Source organism: Galeopterus variegatus, unplaced genomic scaffold (assembly GCF_000696425.1).
Source record: "Galeopterus variegatus unplaced genomic scaffold, G_variegatus-3.0.2 Scaffold3020, whole genome shotgun sequence".
Taxonomy (NCBI): Eukaryota; Metazoa; Chordata; class Mammalia; order Dermoptera; family Cynocephalidae; genus Galeopterus; species Galeopterus variegatus.
Genome location: NW_007729131.1, coordinates 221,277 through 237,014, shown reverse-complemented (window position 1 = coordinate 237,014; position 15,738 = coordinate 221,277). Strand labels below are relative to the sequence as shown.

At 41.7% G+C, this 15,738-nt stretch overlaps 1 protein-coding gene across 5 annotated transcripts in view; it reads right to left on the bottom strand.

Moving 5' to 3' along the window:
- Nucleotides 1-3,763: 3,763 nt before the first annotated feature.
- BCL11A (B-cell CLL/lymphoma 11A (zinc finger protein)) overlaps nt 3,764-15,738 on the bottom strand; it is a 97,770-nt gene continuing 85,795 nt past the window's right edge. For 2 of the 5 annotated variants that reach the window (XM_008583739.1, XM_008583738.1), the window contains one exon: nt 8,751-14,027. In XM_008583739.1, the coding sequence (XP_008581961.1) occupies nt 12,007-14,027 (2,021 nt within the window). In that variant the 3' untranslated portion in view covers nt 8,751-12,006. Of the gene's footprint in view, nt 4,277-8,750; nt 14,028-15,738 lie in introns of those variants that run through there. The other 3 variants (XM_008583741.1, XM_008583740.1, XM_008583742.1) reach the window with 3 other exon arrangements.

Genomic DNA, 15,738 nt, shown 5'->3' with positions numbered 1-15,738 from the left:
TTGTGAGATCTATTTAAGTCAATTGAAATGATTTTGGTTTAATGTGTAGCTCTTTTTTATGCCCTTTTAACTTTAAAAGCCATCTCTCAGCCATTCTTGGTTATTTCTACCATTGACAGGGTAAATTAAAGAACAATACTTCCAGGTAGTGACCTAAATGTTCTCTTTCATAGAGATACTATTTAGAAACCCTTGGAAGGCTGGGCATTCTTACGTGTTCCCTACTAGGACTAGCACCACCAAAACAAGCTTTCGATTTCATTCTGAAACACTTCTGAAATGCACACTTTCCTGTTTCTGAATTTAGTGGGTCACATTTGAATTCCTTTGCACAGAATCTGGGAGACTTTGGGTTCCAATTCTGGCTCAGTCACTGACTAACTATATGGTTTCAACCTCGGCGCCGACATTTTTTCATGCTGTGTGATTTTAGATACACCACTTAGTCTTTGAACCTCTGTTGCCCTGATCTGTAAAATGAATAATTGCTATGGTTTCTTTCAGTTTTAGTCTATTCTTTTCGTACCTAATTTATAGAATCATGATGAAAATGGATTCTATCATGTATATAAAAGTGTTCTATAAACCTTAAGTATTTCCTGGGAGCATTTTTAAAAACATAAAAGCAAGGGGAAAGGTAATGTGATTAGCAGTAAGCCATTTTAATTTGCACTAAGATAGAAAGGAAAATAATTAGTGCTCTGGATTTTGCTGGAAATGAGAAGTTCTTTGGCTTAGCGTAACCCCAGGGGAATACAAACTGAAGGTGCTGTCTCTACTAGGGCATCAGAGGAAAGAAATATAATGTTACTGTTTCCCTGCTGGTTAAGAGCTCAGGATGAGTTCTTGAAGAAGGAAGATGTGCTTGCAACATTTGTTGTTTCTGAACTTCCACCCGACTCAAAATTCCTTGTTTCTCTCACGCTATACCCAAAAAGGAGCGAAAGCTACGTGGCATACTGCAAGAAGAGAACCAGCAGTCCACAAATACTTCAATTCTAATCCTCTCTACCACTATTTTGAGGACAACAATTTGTACAATAAGAATTTTTTATAGAAATAAACATTAACACCGGTTGTTGTTTTTTTTTTAAACCAACAACCTATGTTAATATGAATCATCTTCTTCAACATTAACCTCACTACCTAGCCCACAAAAAAAAAAAAATCACGTCAATGCTCACAGAACCCAAAAGATATGCCTGACCACTTGAAGGGCTTGGCTCTCATCCAAATGTTCTTGAAAACTCCAAGCAAAAGTGCCAAGGAAATATTCTGCCAAGGTTTGGAGCACTCAGACCTCAGCAGAATTCAAGTTTGTTCTCCTTGCCTAAGATTTTTTTTTAAACTGCCCATATTCTACAGACTGGATACTGGGTGCCTCAGGGGCTCTGAGATTCTCTCTGCCATTATGGACCCTAAAGCTTAACAGATCTTTTCTGTATAGTGTGACAATCTGAACAGACCAAAAAATTAATGTTCATAGACCAGGCTTGGGAGGGTAAGAACAAGGCCCCATATTTTGTCTCCACCATCCAAGCAGCCAGGACTGTGTCCTCTAATCCATGCTCAGTGCATGCCAGGCAACCAATTAATCTCTCTGCAGTTTGAAGTTTCACTATCCAGAGAGGGCACAGCAAGGACCCCAGTCAGATTTGTCAGTCCCTTCCCCTGCTTCCACCATTCATGGATAACCATGACCTTGACCTATTGCACAGAGAGATGTCTTCCTGAATCATCAATCCTGTGTGGGATTTCAAAAGTTCTAGCCCTAGCATAACATTATTTCATAATGAATTCCATAAATGAATGTTTATTTTCTTTCTACTAAAAAAGGTATGGGAGAAGACATGGTTGTTTTATTTTGTTTTGTTTTTAGCAAGGAATTTTTCTTCTCCAAAGTGGGGAGGAAAACAAGATACCCTTTATCCACTTTCTTTCTCCCCTCCTCCACCACCAACCCATTTTGAGAGTTACCCATTTACTTACAAAACTGACTCTGAGAAGAAGAGGTGGGCGGGGGTGGGGGGAGACACAGACCACAAATGCAAGTGTAGTGAACTCCAAGTGCAGTTGCCAGGGCTGAAGTCTAAAAACTCATGATTGTTCTGTTTCAGTCCGGGGCTTCCTTTGGAAGTGGTGTCACTCTTTCTAGGTATCAGCAGGGAACTTAGCTCATTTAGGGAGGATGCTATCACAGAATCCCTGTGGTATTAGGTTTCAACAACACAGAGGCAGAGCACGGGGCAGGGAGAGGGTTTCTCCGTGATCTAGTCTGATGAGTGGAACTCTCAAAAACCCGCCAGGGCCACCTGTGCAATCAGGGTTATTTATTTGTCATGGAAAAGCCACAGGGGAAAGGGAATGTCAAGGAGGGACCCCCCGATCCAAGCTTCCTTCTGCAGTACACACAGCTGTTCACAGGAAGAGACAACTCTGCCTTCACCAGTGGACATCCTTGGTCTGTGTGGGGAGGGACCACACGTGTGTCTGTGAACATTTATGGCATGTGCGCTAACACAGGGAGAGGCACCCTAGGAAAAGACATTCCCTTCAATCAGAGTTAAGCAGAGTTCAATGGAATTAGCTCTGAACTAGAAACCAGAAAACCTGGCTTCTCTATGGTCCCCGCACGTCCTCCGGCAAGCCCTTAACCTTGGTGAGCCTTGGTCTCCTCATCCATAAAGTGGAAGTTGTGAGATCTGTCCTGATGAGGATCAGATGAAATAATGCACGTGAAAGCATGGTATAAAGTATGAGGTAGCACACTACTGTAAAAAGTCATTATTTATGATGAATAAGTAGGAAAGAATCTAGATGCCAATTATTTTGCTATCTTTTCACTAGACTAGGTAATCTAGCCAGACAGAGGGCGAGTGGGTAAGATTTTCCCCACTTAGATTCACAGCCAGTATGTAAATCTATGATACACAGGTGTCTGAGTTCTATTATTTATAAACCTATCTTAACATACTATTATTGTTTCTAATTCTCCTCTGGCTCTCCAGGCAGTAGAAAACACCAAATTGAGAAAAGTTCTTTGCAAATTAACTGGGCCAGAAGGAATTTTTATCACCTGTTTGTAGATCTAACTTATGTGTCACTCACTAATTTCTAAGGAATGGGGCATTACTATGATGACAAAGGTCTATTCTGATGTGAACCTCTTCCCTCCTATAACTTTTCCCCTAACAAAATCTGCCCCAAGTTTCCTGATGGACGTACTAAAGAAATTTTATGTTTGTTTGTTTGTCTGCTTTAAGATATATTTGCCAAAGGTTTGGACACCTAAAATTAGAATATTTAATAAGCAACTATTGACATTTATCACCTTCTTTAGGATTTACCACTCACCCACTGACGTTATCTTTCTTTAGCTAAATTAAAAGACAAATTCAAATCCTGCATGGTAGCCACCAAAAGCATATATTTGAAAAACAGGATTCAGCATGCCATATTATGCATTATTTAATAGTATGCAAATTATAAGTCAGACAGTTAGGAAAACCACACTTCAGCATCAATAAACAGCAACACTACTACTACATTAATTATGATATTGCTCTGATTTATTCCCAAGTTTTGCATTTTGATTCTCCTTGAAAATTTATGCCATCTGATAAGCAGTAGCTTATTTCCCCTCCTACCCATTCCCCAAACCCACCCAATGGGGGTCTGTAGGAAACGGGTACAGAAATACAAAGTCATAAGCAGCTGCATTGCCTTAGAAGCATTAAAAATTAAAGAACAAGCAAACACCACCTAAAGCTCCAACATTTATTGTGTCAATGTTAAGCACACTTTTTAAAAGACAACATAGAATGTATAGAAACAAGGGGATGGGGACTCATGCGCATTTCCACAATACAGGTAATTAGGTTGGCTGGTTTCAAAAGGGCTGGGACATCACTCAGGACAGCAGTGGTCCACGGGCCCTCTATATAGGACTGCTTCACTGTTCCAATGTGGGTGTGTTTTTTTGTTTTTACTTTTTATTAAAAAATATAAATAAAATGGCACTGCAGGCCTGGGCTGGAAGGACTCTGCAGGACTCTGTCTTCGCACAACGGCTTCTTGGAGGCTACTGTCAGAAAACATCACAAACTAGCAGGATGACAGACCACGCTGACGTCGGCTGGGCCTGGGCGGCACATCCACCCCGCCCCGGGGGGCTTCACATTTTCTCAGAACTTAAGGGCTCTCGAGCTTCCATCCGAAAACTGCCACACATCTTGAGCTCTCTGGGAACTACGCCGAATGGGGGTGTGTGAAGAACCTAGAAAGAGGTTGGAGACAGAGGAGGGGGAAAAAAAAGTACAGGTGTGACTTGGCCCAGCGACTTTCTGTTCTCTAACTAGCTTTTTCAAATATAACTTAAATCAACCACAGGTGGAGCCACTGACATCTTAAGCATGATTTTAAACTCAGTCTCCCCTTCCCAAATATCTCTGAGCTCTGAGCGGCTTTCCCAAGCCTCCCTCCCTTTTGTCTCCCAAAGTTTCCAGACCCCCGACCCCGCCCAATCATATGACAGTCCTAAGAAACTGGGGACACACCTGGAAGGAAACACTTTCCCTTACACTGAGAAAACTTAGTAGGAAACAGTCCTTTGGTTGAGGAGAGTGGGAGAGGTAGGAGGGAAGGGGGCCATTTTCTTAAAATAATAATAAAATTATAAAGAAACAAAAAAATCAAAATTGATGTAAAAGCAGCACAACGAAAACATGAAATGTCATCAAGTTCAACGTCAAAGCAGCCAACGATTTACAAGAGGCGAACAAATCTCTGAGGAGAAAACCAGAACCCAAAATAGTTGCTCTCAAATTGCACCAAAAACTGCCTGTAGTTTCTTTCACACATGCAGTTTTCTTTTCTTTTCTTTGTCTTTTTTTTGCAAGGGGGAAGGCAATGGTGAAGGGAAGAAGGGAGTGGTTATTTTCCTCCGGGGTTCCTCCCTTGCTGTGGACATTGACTTGAAGCAGCAGAACGGGGAGTCCGGATGTGCCGAGGAAGAGGCTACCACTGTGGCATTCCAGGCCTCGTTGCCATGGCGACCCGAAGCAGGGGCCTGGGGCCTCCTGTCCCCTGACTTGGCGCCGCAGGAGGCCCGGGGTCTGGAGCTCAGCTGTTCTCACGCACCCGCCCCCCAGCAGTGGAGACCTGGGCTGAGGGCCCTGCTGTGTCCAGGTGGGCTCTGGGGGATCCCATTCCCAGTCCCAGCGCTAAGTCACTGTCATTGAGGCCCCTTTAGCTGACACCCCAATCAAACCCCTTTGTGCGACATGCTACCAATATTTAAAGCCCTGACAAAGTATAGCCTGGGCATGTACCACATTCGCTGTTATTTAAAAGCACAGCCCCCTATGGGTTTGAGGGCTCCTGCTTTAGAGGATACTTTGGGGAAATTGCTTAAATTGCCTTTTCTGCTGTCTCTGTAAAAGACCTGATACATGTGTCCCCTTTAAATAGTTTTTGCCACTTTACAGAAAGGAAAAACAGTATTTGGATCAACCATTGAGTTGTGTTTAGCCAAGTTTAGGTACTTAAGTACAATGACCCGTGTGAACTGTATTGGTCTCCTTTCCCTTTCGGAAGGGAGGAATTAATCATATCCCATGACCATAAATGACACTGGGAAATAGAGAGAGAGAGAGAAACAGGCCCATCCCCCTAAAGGCTGGCTCACCAGCCAGCCATGTGCCATAGTGAAGGAAACAGTGGGCTAATGGGATAACGAGATGCCAGCAAGCCAAAGAGCATACCCAACAATCCATGCCTACAATTTGTAGCTATAGCAGCCCCAGAATAAATGCACATAATCCCAATTCCATCTATGTGTTCTGATGTCCATTTTGCTACAAATGGGCTCATTTATTCTCAATTAGGAAAGCTGCAGTGCCCTAGGAGACACTTAGGAAAATTTGCTAAGTGGCTCATGCCTTTTAAAAGTTAGCAGTCTTTTTTTAAAAAAACATTTTTCCAAGCAGGTTGAAAGAACACTGCCAAGCCCATCCCCGTACCAGCAAAATTCCCACAATTTTTTTTGTTTATTAAATGGGAAGCATTCTGAAAGAAAGAGAATGGGGTATTCTTGTACACACCAGGCCCAGGGACAACGGAGTAACAGAATCATAATGAAGAACACACAATTACAGCACAGTCATAAGAAATCATGTTTGTGAGTGTATGGAGGGGGGAAAGAGGTTTAAAAAAAGAAAACACTGTATTTCTTCCCTCACTCTCTGTGAGTAAAGTGTTAGAAGCAGGACAAGATGAGGGACTGAGGCTTCTCAACTCCTTTTCAGGACAACCACAAATAATCCCAGTACCTTTCAGCCAACTTTAAGCATTTGTGAATAAACCCCCTGATTTCCTTATTTCTCCAGTTGAAATTATATCTAATCCACTCCACCCACCCCCCCACCTCTTCCTTTCAAATTCTCACTCGAAGCATTATGAATATATACAATATGGACTTATTGCATATACAAAACACGGTATTTAAATAAGCAATTCTATCCACAGACCCCCCTGGGAAAAACTCAACTACTTCATTCACACTTCCTGCCGTGGCTGGTACAAATGAAGAACCGTGTTCACCTCACTTCTTAGCAACCTTTAAAACATGTTGGTTTCAGTCCTTTTGTAGGTCCTAAACAGAGAGAGGATAGCAGATGGTCTCAGGAAAGAGGGTGTATATGCACTGGAAAAGTTTTTGAGTCAAAATCGATGAGAACTAGTATTTTCTGTATTCCTATTTATTACGTTGTTCTCAAAATAAAGATAAAAAGGAACATTTTAAGCGTCAGGAGTTTAGGTATGTAGAGACCATTCCGTCAGCATGTCGAGTGTTACAAAAACTTACTCAAGAATTTTGGAAGATATTAATGCTCTTAGTATTTCCTCGTTTAAAAAATATACCAAGAATTTATCTTATTGTTGGAAATGGTTTTTAGGTTATTTTATATTAAGATTTTAAATCTTAGGGTTGTGGATATAAAAGTGCCATTTTTTAAGTTATATTCTTGTGGCTAGGTTTTCATGGTCCAGCTTCAGAAATAATATTTTATCAAAAGGCTTCAATAAGTCAGGAGACTAAGTAACCTGAAGGACCTGTCCTTAATAAATTTATTTAACTTTGGGACCATGTGAATCAAACATAATCTGTGATTTATCACCAGATGTTTGCACCCCTTCCCATTCCCCACTTGATTTAAGAAATTTGAAAATGCAAGTATACAGTATTCACCATTAATTCTGTCTGTCAGGATGCAAAACCTAATTACACTAAGAGCATCATATCCTGAGAAATTTAAATGAATACTGTAAATAAAATCTACACAGCTGCACTCATAGCTCCTAATAAAAGAGTAATCGGGACACACAGAGGTTTTATGGTCATTTAATATGATAGAGCAGAAGTCACCACATCTAAAACTGGCATGGCACTGTCTTGAACAGCAGTTTCGATTCAGTCTTGGAGTAATCTAATCTAAAACACGTACATCTCTTCTCAGTTCTCTGCCAAATAGCAAGTTCTCCTAGGTACCCTGCGTCGCAGTTCCTGTGCAATCTTCTCCAAAATCCTCTTAGTGGAGTCCTCTCTGCTCCACACCCAAACTGACTTTTTAAACAAATACGTACTTTCTCTATACTTTGGAAAGATAAAACTATTCTTGCCTCAGATAAAAGGCATTACATAAAAGGCCACTTCACAGGCACTTGGGCATAAAGAACTGAGCAACAAAAAATGCTACCACAAGAAGACAACAGAACAGCTTTTGTTTTGGTTGTTACAAAAATAAGAACAATGTCGTATCCATTCATCTACACTGGGAACAGGGAGACAGTATCACAGAGGTATGTGTTTTAATAAAGCAAATAGATGCTGCAACATGCAGTATTTGTAAAACTGATAACATAGATTTCTAAGGAAAGATCTTAAAAATAGACCTAACTTACTTTTCAAAGACATTTCATAAATCTGTTGGTTGGTCAAAAGATAACTGAAGGGTATTCCCGCCCTCATTTGCTATCAGCCAGGAAGACCCTATAAAAACACCTAATATGATCTGTAGCTTCAGGGCTCCTGGGATCACAGGGCAAACCACCACGCATCTCAGGAAATCAGTGGCTGATTCCAGAGAGTTGGCTATGTCTGGCTAAACCCCTGGTTGCTGCTTTCTTTTCTCTCCCTCCCCCCACACACCTTTATTTTTTTAACCTGATTCCTCTGTTTCTGGATTTTTCGATTTAAGGAGTGAGTTTATTTTTGTTATGAGGAAAGACTCTTATGTGGAAACTAAAGAAATTATTTTTTTAAAAAAACCTTTTTTTACATTATGTTCTAAGATAGGGCAAGGATGGGAGAATAGAAAAGAACTTTCAGATAAGAACGGCAAAAAATCCAAAGGAAATAAAAGTTTAAGATGCTATTACCAGCAACTTTTTCACCTATATCTGAATGGATTTCTGCCAAGAGATGGAGCAAAAGTTTTTAACGTCAGACTGCAAACACCTTTCGTTTCTTGAAAAGTACTCTAGAACTGTAAAGCCTAAAAACTATTTCCATGATTAGAGATGTCTATTTTAATATAGTAAGTACTTTATGTTCCTTTAGGGTATAATACACGCATCAAAATGCCCATAGAAATAATCCTGAAAAAGACTGACTGGCCTTCTCTTAAAACCTGTTATTTTCTTGAAAGTAATTTACAGAGTGTGTCAAATGAGGACACAAGAAGCTTACATTGTGTACTTTAATTTTTTTTATTTTTTTCAATAAAGGGACAAAATGGGTGTATGAACAGGTTAATGCAGACAACTGCCAAAAAAACACAGACAGTGGTTTTTCCAATAGAACTTAACAAAGACCAGAAACAAATACAATAAAAAGCCAGGTTGTAATGACCTTTGGTCATCCAAATAAAAAAAAATAAAAACAAAGAAAAATAAAAGATCAAATTAAGTGCCTCTGTTTTGAACAGGGCACATAAGCAATAATAAATAGTGACTCCCATAGTAAAAGATAAAATTTCAAGTTACGACAAACAGCTTTCATTACAGGAATAGAAAAGGCCAATAACAAAATATTCTGCATTGCCATTTACAAAAAAGTATTGACTAAAGCGGGCTTTCTCTTTAATATGCTTTGCATATGAAATTCTTTCCAATCTAAATATAAAGCACCATTTAGTTTTTGGCAATGAAAAAAACTGCAAAACATTGGTTTTTTTTTTTTTTTTTTTTTTTTTTTTTTCTTTTTTTTTTTTCCTTTCTTTCTTTTACTGCATATGAAGGTAAGATGCTGGAATGTAGGGTGATAGAAGGAAAGGGACAAAAAGCACACTACATAACAAACCAACGTTATTAGCTTGCAGTACTGCATACAGTATGGCAGCAGGAAAAAGGAACAAAAAAGGATATGTACAACCCCTATGACAGCCATCCGTGTGACATTCTAGCAGGCTCCCCCAAACTGCCATTATATGGCTTCTCATCTGTACAATGTCACACTTTTGTTTCTCTCTTTTTTTTTTTTTTTTTTTTTTAAGCATACAAATAATTTGCACTATATTATCCTGCCAAATTAAAAAAATATACTGTGGCAGCCTGTCTTTTTTTTTTTTTTCCACTACCAAAAAAGGTACATTGATACCTTTTAAGAGAACAAGCAACAGTTAAAAATACAAGCTTCAATATAAATACTATAGTGCCTAACACTAGATGAACATTTAATTCAAATACCATTCTAGAAATACAGAAAAAAGACCATAAATGTGTTTTAGCATAGGAATCAACATGAGTGTGCATTTTCCTATATTTAAGTACTATATAATCTTAAACCTTTCCCCAATGTATGTTTTTTTACAACCTGAAGAGCGGTGTGTATCCAAGGCATAGAATTTCCACTACCATTTTTAAATGGATAACAAGTCTTGTAACACCACCAAGACAATGGAACCCTAAAATGCAGTTCCCCCTAAACATAATGAAGTGTTTTTTTAAAAAATTTTTTCTTAACATTTATATTTTAAAAAGTTTTGTACAAAAAAATCCTTGCACTGTAGAAGCGAAAGCAATCATTCATTTCTATGTTAAGTGTATTCTGTTTCCATTCACAGCGCTTGCAATGTTGCGTCCAAGTAAGCTCAATAGTCAAGTAAATGGCTGGCAAAGTTTTTTTTAGTTTTTTTTTTAAATATGCTCATCAATGAGATTGTGTTCAATTTTTTTTCAGCATTCTTGCAACTTTTCCCTTAAGTATAGACCTGTAAACTGGGAAAATTGTACAGTGCACTTAATTGTCCTATCTGAGCAGGTTTATTTTATACTCAACCTCTGTATCTCTGATTAGAGAAAAGATACAGATATCACAGGCAGAGTCAAGTGCTATTTGAACACCAACTGGGGCAGATGCTAGCTTAATAAAAAAGAAAAAATTAAAAAAATAAAATAAAGACAATGAATCCTCTTCCATGTTAACACAAATAGCACACAGTGTATGGAAAAGAAATGAAGTACAACTTTTAGGGAGCACAGACATACTGCTACTCTTAAAACTCTTTCTCTTCTTTTTTTAAGAATGTCACATTTAAATGCAAGTCTTAAGAAATTCATAGTTAATCATCATTGTATCAATATTAGCTTATATGCCTGTTCTAGTTAAAAATGGCAAATAGTACCACGTTGTGCTAATAAATCACATATTTTTTCCCCTCTGTTCCCCTCTGTCAAACTTACTGTCAGCCTCTTCTTTTTAATGTGGTATACAAGGTCTTAAAGATTATTATTTGATTGTCCATTTGACAACCAAGTGGATCTGGATCTATTTCTTTTGGTGCCAGAATTTTTTTTAAAGGCATTATTTAAAACAACTATCGTCATCAAATGAACTCCTTACTAATGTATTTAATTGTGTTCTAGGGCTTTTGCACATTACACATTCAATTTAATCATTTAAAAAAAAATAAAACCTTGGGCACCATAGCCCATTTCTTTTAAGCTCTCACCAGGAGCAAAGTAGCTTTTATACTGGTATAATCAGTTTTGTTAACAAAATTAAACTAAAGGGAAAATGATGATTAACTAGGACATACTGGGTCATATTTTTAGGTAGCCACCGTTGTGAGAAATACAATATAGAATTAAATGCTATAGGTCCTAAGGTTTATTATCTCACCCAATGCTGAATTAAGCTACAAGTTTATAACAAGTAGAAAGAACCATCCATGTGGTTTTAATAGATCCAAGGCACTCATATTTTAAAACCAAATGAGAGAATAAACTTGTTGTTTTTCTGTTAATTTGTCAATTCAAGGCCTTTTTTCCCTCTCCAATTGATACATTTAACCCTTTAGAGACAGACAATTAGCTCATAGAGTTTTTCTTTTTCAGTGCTATCTATTCTGTCTATAGAGGGTTAAAACAAAGACTGTTTTTCTTCCTTATGTTATAAAATAAAACTGTACATGATATGTATTACAGAATGTATGCAGCATGGTCTTTTTCTCTCTCTCTCTCTTTTTCTCTCAGAACGGAACTGGAAACAGCAACATTTTTGCTCAGCAACCAATTAGGGACAATTTAAAATAGCCATAACATACCATACATGCTGTCTAAGTTTAAAAAAAAAACAAAAAAAAACAAAAAAAACATACACAACATGTAAATTATTGCACAAGAGAAAGGCTCAAAGTTTGCGTAAAATGCAATAGTATTGCCCCATACAGATCATGCATTCAAACGGTGAGAACATAAAGGAAAAATTTTAAAAAAAGAAAGAAAAAGAAAAAAGAAAAAGAAAAAAAACCAGGTGTGCTGGTGACAAGCACTCTCATGTTCTTAGCTTCCGTTACTTCTGTTTGTTTGTCTGTTTGTTTAAATCACATGGGCCTAGAAAAAAAATCCTACAGGGAGTGGGGCTGGAGGGCCATGGGGAAGGAAGGGGTGGTGGTGAAAAAAGGGGGTGTCAGGTGGGAGCGAGGGAAGGGTATTAATATACCTCTATTCAGTTTTTATATCATTATTCAACACTCGATCACTGTGCCATTTTTTCATGTGTTTCTCCAGGGTACTGTACACGCTAAAAGGCATCTTACAAATTTCACATTTGTAAACGTCCTTCCCCACCTGGCCATGCGTTTTCATGTGCCTGGTGAGCTTGCTACTCTGGGCACAGGCATAGTTGCACAGCTCGCATTTATAAGGCCTTTCGCCCGTGTGGCTTCTCCTGTGGACAGTGAGATTGCTACAGTTCTTGAAGACCTTCCCACAGTACTCACAAGTGTCGCTGCGTCTGCCCTCTTTTGAGCTGGGCCTGCCCGGGCCCGGACCACTAATATGGGGCGTGCTCCCTCCACTTCCCGTGCCGCTGCGCCCCGAGATCCCTCCGTCCAGCTCCCCGGGCGGCGTGGAGAAGCGCAAGCTCCCGTTCTCCGAGGAGTGCTCCGATGAGGAGGCAAAAGGCGATTGTCTGGAGTCTCCGAAGCTAAGGAAGGGATCTTTGAGCTGCCTGGAGGCTGCATAGCCGGCGAGCCACTGTGAGTACACGTTCTCCGTGTTGGGCATCGCGGCCGGGGGCAGGTCGAACTCCTTCTCGAGCTTGATGCGCTTGGAGAAGGGGCTCAGCGAGCTGGGGCTGCCCAGCAGCAGCTTTTTGGACAGGCCCCCCGAGGCCGACTCGCCCGGGGAGCAGCCGCGGCCGTTAACAGTGCCATCGTCTATGCGGTCCGACTCGCCGGCCACCGAGTCTTCGTCGCAAGTGTCCCTGTGGCCCTCAGCCTCGGCCAGGTGGCCGCGCTTATGCTTCTCGCCCAGGACCTGGTGGAAGGCCTCGCTGAAGTGCTGCATGGAGCTGAGCACCATGCCCTGCATGACGTCGGGCAGGGCGCGGCCCTCGTCGCCCACGCCCACCACCGCGCCCCGCGAGCTGTTCTCGTGGTGGCGCGCCGCCTCCAGGCTCAGCCCGAAGCCGTAGTCCACCCTCTCGCTCTCCGTCAGCTCCTCCTCCTCCTCTTCCTCCTCTTCTTCCTCTTCCTCGTCGTCCTCCTCTTCCTCCTCGTCCCCGTTCTCCGGGATCAGGTTGGGGTCGTTCTCGCTCTTGAACTTGGCCACCACGGACTTGAGCGCGCTGCTGGCGCTGCCCACCAGGTCGCTGGTGCCGGGTTCCGGGGAGCTGGCGGTGGAGAGACCGTCGTCGGACTTGACCGTCATGGGGGACGACTTGTGCATGTGCGTCTTCATGTGGCGCTTCAGCTTGCTGGCCTGCGTGCACGCGTGGTCGCACAGGTTGCATTTGTAGGGCTTCTCGCCCGTGTGGCTGCGCCGGTGCACCACCAGGTTGCTCTGAAATTTGAACGTCTTGCCGCAGAACTCGCATGACTTGGACTTGACCGGGGGCTGGGAGGGAGGAGGGGCGGATTGCAGAGGAGGGAGGGGGGGCGTCGCCAGGAAGGGCGGCTTGCTACCTGGCTGGAATGGTTGCAGTAACCTTTGCATAGGGCTGGGCCGGCCTGGGGACAGCGGTGGGCTAGACGTGTTCCCTGCCAGCTCTCTAAGTCTCCTAGAGAAATCCATGGCGGGAGGCTCCATAGCCATTGGATTCAACCGCAGCACCCTGTCAAAGGCACTCGGGTGATGGGTGGCCAGGGCCATCTCTTCCGCCCCCAGGCGCTCTATGCGGTGGGGGTCCAAGTGATGTCTCGGTGGCGGACTAAACAGGGGGGGAGTGGGTGGAAAGCGCCCTTCTGCCAGGCCGGAAGCCTCTCTCGATACTGATCCTGGTATTCTTAGCAGGTTAAAGGGGTTATTGTCTGCAATATGAATCCCATGGAGAGGTGGCTGGGAAGGACATTCTGCACCTAGTCCTGAAGGGATACCAACCCGCGGGGTCAGGGGACTTCCGTGTTCGCTTTCTAAGTAGATTCTTAATCCATGAGTGTTCTGTGCGTGTTGCAAGAGAAACCATGCACTGGTGAATGGCTGTTTGCAAGTTGTACATGTGTAGCTGCTGGGCTCATCTTTACCTGCAAAATAATACAACACCAACATCAATGTTTAATCACCGAGTCGGGCATCAGCAATTGCTTATTTATGTTCCACCTCCTGCCTTCCCTTCCCTCACCCCTCAACCCCAAGGCCTAAGCCCTCACTGACTACCCCTGTGCCTAGATGGTGCCTTGCAGACCTGGTGGTTGGTGCCCAAACAATATCTGTCCAATCAGCTTCCTGCCATTAATTTTAGTTCTGAGAATTTTATATCCAGTCTCCAAAGCAGAAAAAAATCCTGACCTCGTCAAGCTTGAGTACGAGGATTCCTACCTTCTAGAGACCTCATCTTCTGAACTTTCCAGTCTCATTGGCTGTGGTTTGGGGAAATCCATTCCCTTTCTGTGTGCCTCCATTTCCTCATCTGTTTAAATGAGGGATTTGGGCAAGGTAATCTAAGGGAAACTTTTTTATTTTCTAAATCCTATGATTCTGCTCCCTCTTGGGTGCCTGGTGAACATTCTAAATAGGCAGTCATTTCATAGAGATATCAGAAACAGGAGAAAGTCAACTCCCTGTAATTCTCTATGGCTCTAAAAATGCTTTTAAGCTTAGCCTGAAACACACTAATTGTTGAAATTGCTCAAATGAGAAGGTACTCATAAGACACTTCCAGGGACTAGAGACTAGCAACATTCTCATATCCCACCTTGTGGGAGGGTCAGTGAGTCCCAATTTTGGTTCTGCAACACCTCATGGGGACACCCATTTTCATCTCAAGGGATGTTGAGAAAATCCCAAAAGAAATTTACTTCAGATTTACCTGACAGGCTGTATCAAATCTTTAGGGGTTGTCCCCCAGTCAAACAAATGCAAGTCTAGAGAAGCTGGGAGGAGTGGCTGGTGTCAACGTGAGCAGACACAGCATCCTAGTTTAACCAACAGTTACAGCAACCAGCACCAAGACAGGCAGCAGGCTGAGAAATGCTACACTATCCTCCTCCTCATTATTTTGAGAGGCTAACAACGTGCACCAAATTATACACCATCCTGCGCCCTCGGCTGAGACTCAGCTCCAGTTGAGAAAGAAACAGAAAGACACAGTTCAGCCAGTCAACTCTTTGGCCAGTAGCCAAGCCGTCTGGAGAGGGCTCTGCTTAAGTCACATTATTGCTCTCTCGCTGAAAAGAACCCAAGAGTAGTAAATGCCACTTTGGCAAAGAGGGGCCAGCTTGACTTCACTAAATCATTGATTTTTGGAGATAGCTAAATTTAAAATAAATAAATATACATACGTGTGTGTCTAAAGGGAATAACTAATCAACAGTTTACCAGTCAACTGTAGCATTAAAAAGGGCACAAGTGATGGTGGACAAAGGACAAGGATGAGAAAAATAGGTAACTTCTCAGGGATGCCAAAAAAGACAGGGCTTAAAATATAACAGAAATAACAAGCTTTTAAGAGGGGCTATAGAAGAGTTCCTTTGGCCCACAGCTAGTATTTGTCAGTAACTTTTTTTAAAGGGACAAAACTCACCATGGAGCTAAAAGTGGAAACGAGGAATTAATCAATTATATGATTCCTCCATTTAGCAAGTCAGAAAGAAAAACTGGCAGGGTCTTCTCAGGAGCTCCAAACACTCATACTCCAAAACAAGCCAGCCTCGCTCAAGCACTTGTCTAAATAATGGACTCCTGCCCTGACCTTGTAATTTACTTTACAATGCATTTATAATCTCACTCAATATA